The 12,215-nt window shown below is 41.2% G+C and overlaps 1 protein-coding gene across 3 annotated transcripts in view; it reads right to left on the bottom strand.

The window, feature by feature from the left end:
* Positions 1–12,215, bottom strand: part of fer1l4 (fer-1 like family member 4) — a 356,632-nt gene that overhangs the window by 105,751 nt on the left and 238,666 nt on the right. For all 3 annotated transcript variants that reach the window (XM_072556056.1, XM_072556055.1, XM_072556057.1), the window contains 5 exons: positions 11,151–11,257; positions 8,694–8,828; positions 5,181–5,291; positions 3,913–4,040; positions 1,422–1,592 (listed from right to left, as the gene is read on the bottom strand). In XM_072556056.1, the coding sequence (XP_072412157.1) occupies positions 1,422–1,592; positions 3,913–4,040; positions 5,181–5,291; positions 8,694–8,828; positions 11,151–11,257 (652 nt within the window). The remainder of the gene's footprint in view (positions 1–1,421; positions 1,593–3,912; positions 4,041–5,180; positions 5,292–8,693; positions 8,829–11,150; positions 11,258–12,215) is intronic.

A 12,215-nucleotide genomic window follows, 5' to 3' on the forward strand; every position in this document is an offset into this window, starting at 1 on the left:
ATATTCCAAAAGTGGCCTAACCAATGTCCTGTACAGCCACAACATGACCTCCCATCTCCTACTCAATACTCTGACCAATAAAGGAAAGCATACCAAACGTCTTCTGCACTATCCTATCTACCTACAACTTCACTTTCAAAGAGCAATGAACCTACACTTCAAGGTCTCTTTGTTCAGCAACACTCCCTAGGGCCTTACCATTAAGTGTATAAGTCCTGCTGAGATTTGCATTCCCAAAATACAGCACTTCATTTTATCTAAATTAAACTCCATCTGCCACTTCTCAGCCCATTGGCCCATCTGATCAAGATCTTGTTGTAAAGCAGGACGAAAAGAAGAGCTGAATATTATTTAAAGGGAGAAAGATTGCAGAAAACCAAAGAACAGAAGGATTTGGAGGTCCCCAAGCAAGAATTATAAAAAGCCGGCATCCAAGGGAAGACAAATGAAATGTTGACCTTTATTTCAAAGGGAATCGAGAATAAAAATGGGGAGCAAATACAGAGTTGCTGGAAAGGCTCAGCAGGTATGGCTGCATCTGTGAAGAGAAATTAGAGTTAACATTTCGGATCTGATGACCCTTCCTCTGAGTTCTGAGTTCTGAGGAAGGGTCATTGGACTTGAAATGTTAACTTTCATTTCTCTTCACAAATGTTGTCAGCACTGCTGAGCTTTTCCAGCAACTTCTGATTTTGTTTCTGATTTACAGCATCCGCAGATCTTTCAATATTTATAAAATTAGGGATGTTTGGTTAAAACTATACAAAGCATTATTCAGTCCACAGCTGGAATAATGTGAACTTTGGTCCCTTTATCTAAAGGAAGGATAGACTCTGGAGGCAGACCAGAGAAGGTTTACTAGTTGATCCTTGATATGAAGAGACCTTCTTACAAAGATAGATTGTGTAGTTTGAGCTTGTACTCACTGGAGTTTAGAAAAATGAGAGGAGACCTTATGAAACATATAGGATTCGTAGGGAGCTTGACAGGAGAAATAACATTCCCTTGAGGGAGAGTGTGGGATCAGAGGGCATAACCTCAGAACAAGGGGTTGCTCATTTAAGACAGAGATGAGAAATTTCTTCTTTCAGAGGCTAGTGAATCATTGGAATTCTTTCCAACAGTGGGATACAGAGGCTGCGTCATTAATTATTTTCATGGCTGATTTAGACAGATAAAAATCTGTCTAAATCCCGCAGGAAATTGAGGGTTATGAGGATACGGCAGGAAAGTGGAGTTGAGGATTATCAGTTCAGCCATGATCTCATTGAATAGTGGAGCAGACTTGATGGATCGAATGGCCTACTTCTGTTCCAATGTCTTATGGCCTTATGGTCAATTCATACATGCTGTAATACAGTACATTTTTATTTTTATCTCACAGATTTAGATTTGGAGGATTATTCTTGAAGAGTACTTACGCCTCATATTGGGTTGGCAGTCCACACTGAGCTCGATATTTACTGTAGTATCGATTCTCTAGATCGAGTTTAGTTTCACCAATCAAATCATCTGTTCCAACCATATCGTGATCAAATATCGAAACAGTGAGCTCTGTCTCCATTGGAAATGCAACAGTCATTTCAAACACCCTGAGAATATTTAACAACAAAATATTTATTAATAAAGGAATTGAAGATTTCCATACACTTTACAATTGAGAATTAAAGTTTTTGCAATTACTTGTATTGAACAGGCAGGTGTGTTCAACTGAAACCAGTATTTAGCATTAGTAGCATCAGATAGCATTAGTATCTTAGGGCTCTTCTGGCACAGTGGTACTGTCTCCACCCCTGGACCGGGAGGCCTGAGCTCAAGTCCCACACATTCTGTGGAGTATATTTCATCTCTGAACAGGCTGATTAGAAAAATAACCTCTACTAATATCTAAGGCTCCCCATGGGAGATTGATCTCATGGAGTACAGGGAGAACTACCCATTTGGATACAGAACTGGCTCAAAGGTAGAAGACAGAGAGTGGTGGTGGAGGGTTGCTTTTCAGACTGGAGGCCTGTGATCAGTGGAGTGCCACAAGGATCAGTGCTGGGTCCTCTACTTTTTGTCATTTACATAAATGATTTCGATGTGAGCATAAGAGGTACAGTTAGTAAGTTTGCAGATGACACCAAAATTGGAGGTGCAGTGGACAGCAAAGAGGGTTACCTCAGATTACAACAGGATCTGGACCAAATGGGCCAATAGGCTGAGAAGTGGCAGATGGAGTTTAATTCAGATAAATGTTAGGTGCTGCATTTTGGGAAAGCAAATCTTAGCAGGACTTATACACTTAATGGTAAGGTCCGAGGGAGTGTTGCTGAACAAAGAGACCTTGGAGTGCAGGTTCATAGCTCCTTGAAAGTGGAATCACAGGTAGATAGGATAGTGAAGAAGACGTTTGGTGTGCTTTCCTTTATTGGTCAGAGTATTGAGTACAGGAGTTGGGAGGTCATGTTGCGGCTGTACAGGACATTGTTTAGGTCACTGTTGGAATATTGCATGCAATTCTAGTCTCCTTCCTATCGGAAGGATGTTGTGAAACTTGAAAGGGTTCAGAAAAGGTTTACAAGGATGTTGCCAGGATTAGAGAATTTGAGCTATAGGGAAAGGCTGAACAGACTGGGGCTGTTTTCCCTGGAGCGTCGGAGGCTGAGGGTTGACCTTATAGAGGTTTACAAAATTATGAGGGGCGTGGATAGGATAAATAGACAAAGTCTTTTCCTTGGAGTGGGAGAGTCCAGCACTAGAGGGCATAGGTTTAGGGTGAGAGGGGAAAGATATAAAAGAGACCTACGGGGCAACTTTTTCACACAGAGGATGGTACGTGTATGGAATGAGCTGCCAGAGAATGTGGTGGAGGCTGGTACAATTGCAACATTTAAGAGGCATTTGGATGGGTATATGACTAGAAAGGGTTTGGACGGATATGGGCTGGATGCTGGCAGGTGGGACTAGATTGGATTGGGATATCTGATAGGCATGGACAGGTTGGACCAAAGGGTCTGTTTCCATGCTGTACATCACTATGACTCTATCTTAGGGATGACTAAAATTATCTCCATTACTATCTTTAACTGCAATCTATTTTATTTTCATTCAGTAGTACTTTTTGGAGTATTTATAATTTGAGATTCATGAAAAGTCAAACGGACAAATTGATCATGTTGTGTCTTTTTAACAGATTGCAGAGATCTTTATCTTCTTTAGAGACAAAAAAAACTGCAGATGGTGAAATCCAAAGTAGACAGGCAGGAAGCTGGGAGAACACAGTAAGCCAGACAGCATTAGGAGGAGGAGAAGTAGACGTTTCAAGTGTAACCCCTCTTCAGGATGGGCTGTGGATGTAGGGGGAGCTGCAGATAAAGGGGGTGGCAGGGGCAGTGTGGTAAAGTGGGGATAGGTTAGTGTTCTTGGCCATAAACATAGGTTTATCTGTGGAGCTGCTTCTAGAGAGGTCAAAAACTCAATTGTTAGACTCTCATAATAAAGACTTTGAAATGCATTCCTTCCCTTGGGAAGACAAGCTACAGAACAGGTCATTTCCTCTTGGACAGCAAGTGACAGACTTGTACGTCAAGCACCTTAATGGCTGACTAGACTGCCTGAGGTTATTCTGAACAGAGTAGCGTTGCCAACCAATATTAGTGACTAATCATTTCAAGTGATTTATTTTCCTCAATGTTTTGTCCCTAATCAGTCTGTTTTCATACACCTGTACTTTGTGTATTTTTCCATTTTCATGTTGTCTGTTGTAGAAGTAATTTTAAGGCCCTTTCCTTAACTGAGCTACTGATATGGTAAGAAATTCTGGACAGAGATACCCCATAACCTACGACAAAACAACTTCATTTCGATCCAGGTTCCAGAATTTTAGTATATTAGCTTTGATAGTTACAGAATTGCACTAATACTCACTCTCCAAAGACAGGGTTCAGTTGTTTGGGGATGTACCGGTCCTTACTGTCCTGGACTTGTTCACCAACTTTAACAACGATATAGGGATCGGATTTTCCATTCAAGTCAGTGGGAGCAAGATTAGTTGCCTTGGTTAAAAAAAAGTTTTAGTTTGGAAAATCACAAAAGTTTACCAAAAATTGTAATTAACATTGATACTTTCAGATGGTTTCAAGTGTAGGGGAGCTGTTTCTTGGGAATTCCTTTAGAGTATGCTATGATGGGGAATCCACAGAATCCCACACTGGAATCATGGCTATCTGGCAAGTGGAAATTCCAGGCCAAATTCTCAGGATTATATTTATTATTCTAGATTTGCAATAAGATTTCAACTCTTGGTACTGTGGACAACATTTATTGGAAATGATGGTGGCTTTACCCACTGGGAAGAGTCTTGCATCACATCTTTCAGGAAAAGCAAATTGTAGTCCATACCACTGGACTGTAGTGGGCTTCCCCAGGATCGAAATCCCCAGGAAAAGAAGTTCCTTGCCAAGCACTGCTGACCACTTAACTGTGCTTTTATATCTTTATTCATTCACAGGATGAGGGTAGCACTGGCTGGGCCAGCATTTTTTATTGCCCATCCCTAATTGACAGTTAAGAGTAAACCAGATTGCTGAGGGTCTGGAGTCACATGTAGGCTAGACTGGGTGAGGATGACAGATTTGCTTCCCTAAAGGACAGTAATATCAGCAGCTCCACCCAAGGAGGTGATGCGTACCATAGTATGATACTAGCCTGAGGTTTTGTATCATCACTGGATCCCAAGGCCAGAGATGAGGGCAGGTAGGGTAGATCTTGGGGTTAAGGGTAACAGGGGAGTAGAAGAAGGAGTTGGAAGGTGGTGGCTCAATCAGACTCTGAGTACCATTGAATCAGAAGGCCCTTCTCCCAAAAACATGCAGTGCTGATGAGGTACATATTTTGAGTTTCCATGTGGTAAGCACCCTACTGACACTGAGATAATAGTGCACAGGTGAGTCACAGACATGGATACAAAATTAATCAGTGTGCCCACCTAACCACCCTCCTATTCAATTAAACTACCCCTGTTGCCAAACACACCAAATGGAAAGCCATTAAACTCCACCCTTTCCTTCTTTAGGCTTCTTGGGAAAATAAATATATTCAGAATTAAATTAAAAAGACTCTATTTCATTCATTAGCCTAACACATTACATTGTGGCCATGCAAATTTGTAAAATCTAGTGAGAAGTTGTACTCACTTTCACCACATAAACCCTGACAAGAACTTTGATTGGTCTGTTCTTTGGGATACCCTGGAATATCTTATAGTCAGCTTCCACTTCATCATTTGGGTAGATTAGGAACGAACCCTAAATTAAAAAAGACAAAATTAGATCAATCCAAGGGTGCCCCAACTTGAGCTCCCACCCATCCCTACCACTCTGATACCCCTGGAACTCAAATTCCAAAGCCCCAACCAAGAAACTTCAGCCTTTGTTTCTTTACTCTTTCCAGGGTTGTGGCCGGCGCAACATTTATTGCCCATCCCTAATTGCCCTCAAAATGAGTGGCTTGCCTGACCATTTCAGAGGACAGTTAAGTGACAGATACATTGCTGTGGGTGTGGAACAACGTGTAGGGCAGATTAGCAGATTTTATTATCAAAAGTACATTAGTGAGCCAGTTGGGTTTTTAACAATTGATGATAGTTTCATGGTCATCATCAATGAATCTATATAATTTATAATTCCAGACATAATGAATTGAATTTGAATTCCCTGACTCACCATGGTAGGATTGAACCCATGTTTTCAAAGCATTAGTCTAGGATTCTGAATGACTAGTCAAGTGTAATCACCACAGTACCACCATTTCTCCATAATTTTCCATATTCTTATCGCATTTCTTCAGCTACCTTATTCTAGGTAACAAATTTTGTAACAGTTCAAATCACTATGAGGCAGTAAGTTGGAAGAAGTTTAGGTGTAGGAATTGATTGAAAAGATTGTATTAGATTTCCAGTTCATGAATGGGCCGGGAATGACAGTATGCTGGATAAGCAGGGGAGAAAGTGTGGGATGGAGAGCTTGTTGCCTTCCTGATTCTCCCTGATCAAGTCATAGCTACGAATTATCAAGGACAGTCTATTCACTCCCAGGTCAACACAGGTCAACACTGGTTCTGAACTTGCTAATTAATGGCCACTTAAGGACATCAGCTGTGGTGTGTTGATTGCCACATTGCGCTGATGGTCTCCCTGTGGGTTCAGGATACAGTTATCTCCTGACAAGTCACTGTGAGGCCTACGGACAATTACCATTCGCATCTTTGCACGAAAGCACCATACTGTTAAAAGAGATGCCGCTGCCCCTTTCCTGTACCCTGCTGGAAGCTGCCTTTCTCCATTGAGCCCACTTAACCCACCTCACTTCTAGGGTCTCTAACAAAGTTGTTGCTTAGGAACATCAAGTCATCTGCAGTGCCAGGAGTGGCCACCACTCCCTATGATGCTGCTGGGACTGAAGAGTTGTCCACCTGGTTATTGGCTGATAGGTCTTAGAGGAGGAACCTCAGACTTCAAAGGCACAGAAACAGTGAGCGAGCTGCATGATTGTCAGGGATCCCAAAACTCACCATGGTGGAGTTTCCATCAGCCTTACAGATGGAGCAATCACTCCAGACATCATATTAAGCTGGTAGAATCATTAAAGCACAGATGATGGGTACTCATCTTATAAAGTCTATGTTCATTCTCTGTAGAGGATTCTATTCAGTCCCATTCCCTCTGCTCCATCCCTGCAATCCTGCAAGTCAACTTGTCCTAATGTTATTGAGTCCTGAAGCTCAACCAAGCATTTATAACAAGGCAATCTGAAGAAACAGATACTTGGCTATCTGTTTCTTTTGATACAGTTCACAGATAGCCTCCTTATAAATGCTTAACTAAGCTGCAAACTCGATAATGAAAATATCAGCAACTGCTTTGGTCATTAAGAAGGCAGATGTCCTTCATTGCTAAAGGGTTCTAACTTAAAAGCAAGGAAGTTATGTTGCAGCTGCATAGGGTGCTGGTAAGGCCACACCTGGAGTACTGTGTGCAGTTTTGGTCTCCTTACTTGAGAAAAGATGTATTGGCACTGCAGGGGGTGCAGAGGAGATTCACTAGACTGACTCAAGAGTTGAGGGGGTTGACTTATGGGGAGATTCTGAGTAGACTGGGACTGTATTCACTGGCATTTAGAAGAATGGGGGGATCTTATCAAATCAGATAAAATAATGAAGGGAATAGATAGGATAGAAACAGAAAGGATGGTTCCATTAGAACAAGGGGGCATGGCCTCAAAATTAAGGGGAGCAGGTTAGGACTGAATTGAGAAGGAACTTCTTCATCCAGAGGGTTGTGAATCTATGGAATTCGCTGCCCAGTGAAGTTGTGGACGCTTCCTCGGTAAGTTTTTAAAGCGAAGATGGATAATTTTTTGATCAGTAAAGGAATTGAGGAATATGGTGACAGGACGGGTACGTGGAGCTGAGGTCACAAAAAGATCAGTCGTGATCTTATTGAATGGTGGAGCAGGCTTGAAGAGCCAGACAGCCTACTCCTGCTCCTAGTTCTTATGGTCTTATGTTTGTTTTTTGCTAGTTGAAGTGGACTGTTCACTTTGATTGGTTGATACCTTAATGAGATTACAATGAATTATTCTTTTATTGAAATGTGTTTTAAAATGTCTATATACTTTTGGATAAGATGAAAAGGTGTGAAAGAAGGTAAGGCTTTGTTGTACAGGTTCTGTCTGATGTACAATTTTAAGGTTGTAAAAGGAGCAGTTATTTTTAAAGATGATTTTAGATTGTCTGTTTATTTTTAAGTACATTTCAAGACTTGCCATTTTTATTACATGGTTCATAGTACACACTAGCTGGGTGGGCTTTGAGGGTGGAGGACAGACCATGGAAGAGGCATGTGAAGGTGTGATGGGTACATGGGTAATATATTTTAATGTATCCTTGAAGAAATTCCTGAGTCTAGACTAAGGTTCACGATCCCTAAGAGGGGTCCTAAGCCACCTGTTCTCTGGATCTGACAATGTGTTTTCTGTCGGGGAAATGAGATGACACCCTTGAGACAGAACCAGCCAAATTGGGAGTATAGGTCATAGGTTCACAACCTGCACCTTTATCCCATACAGATGAAAATTGTCATCGCAAGGAATGGGAGCAGAAACCCTGGAATAGAATTCTGCCTGCTATTTTTAAAGGCCCTTGGAGTTGGCTCAATCCTGGGAAAATATAAACAATAGCCTCAAAATAAAAGGACAGTCACTTCAGACTGAGACAAGGAGAATTTTTTTTTCACTGAGGCTTGTGTATCTCTGAAATTCTTACCTCAGAGAGTAGTTGATGTTCAGGAACTGAGTATATTCAAGGTTGAGACTAATGCATTGTTGGATTAGGTAATCTAGGGATTTAAGAATTGGTAAGGAGAGCAGAGCTAGGGTCAAGAATCAGCCACAAATACCAGATCAGACTTGACAGAACAAATGCCCTATGACTGCTCCTATTCCTTTTGGCTTAAGCTAAGTGTTACATAAAACCTATTTGATGGCGAAGAGTAGGATTTGAGTTTTATCTTCATGCACTTTATCATTGTTTTTGCTACAGAGATACACATAACAAACATGCCCATACCAATGCAACAATCACGTGATTCCCCAGTTATAGCCAGAGCCTGAGCACAATCACTAAATTACTAAACAATTCACAAAGCTGACCTTGTATTTGCCCATACTTCGATCATCAACTTTATCTCCAAATTCATTTCCATTGGCTTTACCCCGGTACAGAGGGAAGATATAGAGCCAATCTTCAAAGTTAAAGAATTCTGTCTCCAGTTCCGTGTTGAAAATCTGCAACAATATAGAAGGAATTGTTTACATTCACTGCAATGTAGAAAAGTCTGGATAGGTGAAGAGTTCTTGGGGTTAATAAAATTGAGTTGAATAATCGTCATAAGGTTATAGTCATGAACTGCAATCTCTGTAAACTTTGAGGCTATATTCCAAGTGCTAATGCAACCAAATTCAAGCTAAATTAAATATAGAACAGTGCAGTACCATACAGGCCCCTCAGCCCTTGATGTAGTGGAGGATTGGCATTGGTAGTCAAGGATAGTATCACAGCTGCAGAAATGGAGGTCGTTGAGGAGGGGTTGTCTTCCGAGTCAATATGGGTGGAAGTCAGAAACAGGAAAGGAGCCGTTGGGAGTTTTTTGGGAGTTTTCTACAGTTCCCCCAATAGCAACAGAGACATGGAGGAGCAGATTGGGAGGTAGGTTTTGGAAAGGTACAGAAGTACCAGTTGTTGTCATGGGTGACATTAACTTCCCTAATATTGATTGGAACTTCCTTAGTTCAAATAGTTTGGATGGAGCAGATTTTGTCAGGTGTGTTCAGGAAGGGTTCCTGTCGCAATATGTATATAGACCGACTACAGAGGAGGCCATAGTGGATTTGGTGCTTGGCAACAAATCATGCCAGGTGTCAGACCGCTCAGTGGGAGAGCTTTTTGGTGATAGTGATCACAATTCCATATCTTTATTATAATCATGGAGACGGATAGGAGCAGACAGTATGGGAAAGTATTTAATTGGGAAATTACAATGCTATTAGGCAGGAACTGTGCAGCATAAACTGGGAACAGACGTCCTCAGGGAAATATACAACAGAAATGTGGAGGTTGTTTAGGATGTCCAACATGAAGGGGCATAATTTTAAAGTGATTGTTGGAAGGTTTAGGGGAGATGTCAGAGGTAGCCTATTTACACAGAGAGTGGTAGGTGCATGGAATGCACTGCCAGCAGTGGTAGTAGAGTCAGATACATTAGGGACATTTAAGCGACTCTTGGATAGGCACATGGATGATAGCAAAATGAAGGGTATGTAGGTTAGTTTGTTCTTAGAATAGGATAAAAGGTCAGCACAACATCGAAGGCTGAAGGGCTGTACTGTTCTATGTTTGAAATCAATAGGTGTTTGGAGAGTAACTACAGAAAGGTTATGGAGATGTGGCAGGAAAAAAGGCACTCAGGAGATGATCAACAATGATCTAGAATGGTTGGGTAGGCTCAATGAGCTGAATAATCCAACTGTTAGAACATAGAACAGTACAGCACAATACAGGCCTTCGGCTCACGATGTTGTGCCGACCATTGATCCTAATCTCAGATCAACCAAACCTCAGTTTACTGCCGTCCATGTGCTTGTCCAGCAATCGCTTAAATGTCCCTAATGTCTCTGACTCTACTATCACTGCTGGCAGTGCATTCCACACGCCCACCACTTTCTGCATAAAGAACCTAGCTCTGACATCTCCCCTATATCTTCCTCCAATCATCTTAAAATTAGACCCCTCATGACAGTCATTTCTGCCCTGGGGAAAAGTCTCTGGCTATCTTATCAAATGCCCTGCTGAAATCCATACACACCACATCCACTGCTTGACTTTCATCAACTTGTTTCATCACATCCTCAAAGAACTCAATAAGGCTTATGAGGCATGACCTGTCCCCCATAAAGCCATGTTGACTAGCTTTAATCAAACTACGTTTTTTTCCAAATAGTCATAAATCCTACCTCTCAAAATCCTTTCCAGTACCTTGCTTATCACAAATGTAGAACTGACTGGTCTGTAATTCCCAGGGATTTCTCTATTCCCTTTCTTGAACAGAGGAACAACATTCACCTCTTTCCAATCATCCGGTACTACTCCCGCGGAGATTGAGGATGAAAAAAATCATTGCCAGAGGCGATATTCCTTTCTTTTAATGAATAACGTAAATGAGGGGAGCAAAGGCACCTGTAGCTATGTTTGCTGATGATACAAAGATATATAGGAAAGTGAAGAGGTCATAAGGATGCACACCGATATAAACAGGTTGAGTAATTGTGCAAAAATATGGTGGATGAAGGTGATATGTTGGAAAATGTGAAATTGTTCACTTTGGCGGGAAGAATAAAAAAGAAGACTATGACTTAAACGCAGAATTCCAAGGTGCAAGGGATAAGGATGCTCTAGTGCAAATATTATTATGTAGGAATAATGTGAAATTACAAAAATTAATCAAATACTGTTTTTTGTTAGAACAGGAATCAGATATGAAATTTATGATGCTATGCTTCACTTATTTGGGTAATCATGAAACAGTGTGAAGTTGGGTGAAGTTGATTTACCTGAAATGTTGCTATGGTTTTCTTGGTTGTTGTGGTCACCTGCTCATCTGTCCTATTGGCTTCTTCTTCTATCTCATCAAATGTTGGCATATTAAGATGAGTAACATCTGTAAAATTCAGAACAGAATCAATGCCGATAGTTATCTCACTAAATCTCTGAATAATATTCCTAATTTTAGGTCTCAGAAATGAATTTTTGACTAGCATTTTATATCAAAATTCCTTGTAAAGGTGGAGCTACTGTATTCAACAAACCTACTCCTTCCGCACAGAAGCAAGTCATAAAATTGAAACAAAAACAGAAATTTCTGGAGAAACTCAGCAGATCTAGCAGCAACTGTGGAGAGAAAGCAGAGTTAGTGTTCCAAGTCCAATGACTTCTTCAGAACCGATTTCAGCTAGGAAAAGATTGGTATACATGTTGAAGGTTGGGTGTGGTGGGGTGGGGGGGCAGGGTAGGTAAAGGTAGGTAATGATAGGTAGAGATGGAGCACAGAGAAAGAGAATAGCAGTTGGGCAGTCAAAGGGATGGATAATTGTGAGCCAGGAGTAAGAATAGGAGTAATAGTGACCATTAATGGGTGAAAATGGATTGGCTGCGATGAAAGGAACCCTTGTGATGACAAGTTGTGAGTGGACAATGAAATGAAAGGAAATATTCTTGCCTAAAATTATTGAGCTCAATGGTGAGTCCTGAAGGCTGCAAGGTCACCAAGCAGAAAACAAGATGCTGTTCCTCCAGCACATGTTGAGCCTTGCACTCCTCAGCACAAGCTAGAAGAACAGCATCTCATATTTAGTGATGGGCTTTCAAATGGGCGTGGTGGTGATGGAGTGGAAGAAATGGAGACCTGAAGAGAATGCTTAGTGAAATCACAAAATGGGTGGAAAACATGCCTTCAGGGTTCCAGACTGTGTCAGCTTCTAACTAGTGTAGGAGGATATAGGACCAGCTATTTTCAATCCACATCAAAATAGTTAGATGAACGGAATGAATGTAATTCATTTATTTGCTGTCAATACAAAGCTAGGTGCGGAGGTTTGGGAAAAAAGTGGGGAATAAAA

The sequence above is a fragment of the Chiloscyllium punctatum genome, chromosome 37, assembly GCF_047496795.1.
Source record: "Chiloscyllium punctatum isolate Juve2018m chromosome 37, sChiPun1.3, whole genome shotgun sequence".
NCBI lineage: Eukaryota > Metazoa > Chordata > Chondrichthyes > Orectolobiformes > Hemiscylliidae > Chiloscyllium > Chiloscyllium punctatum.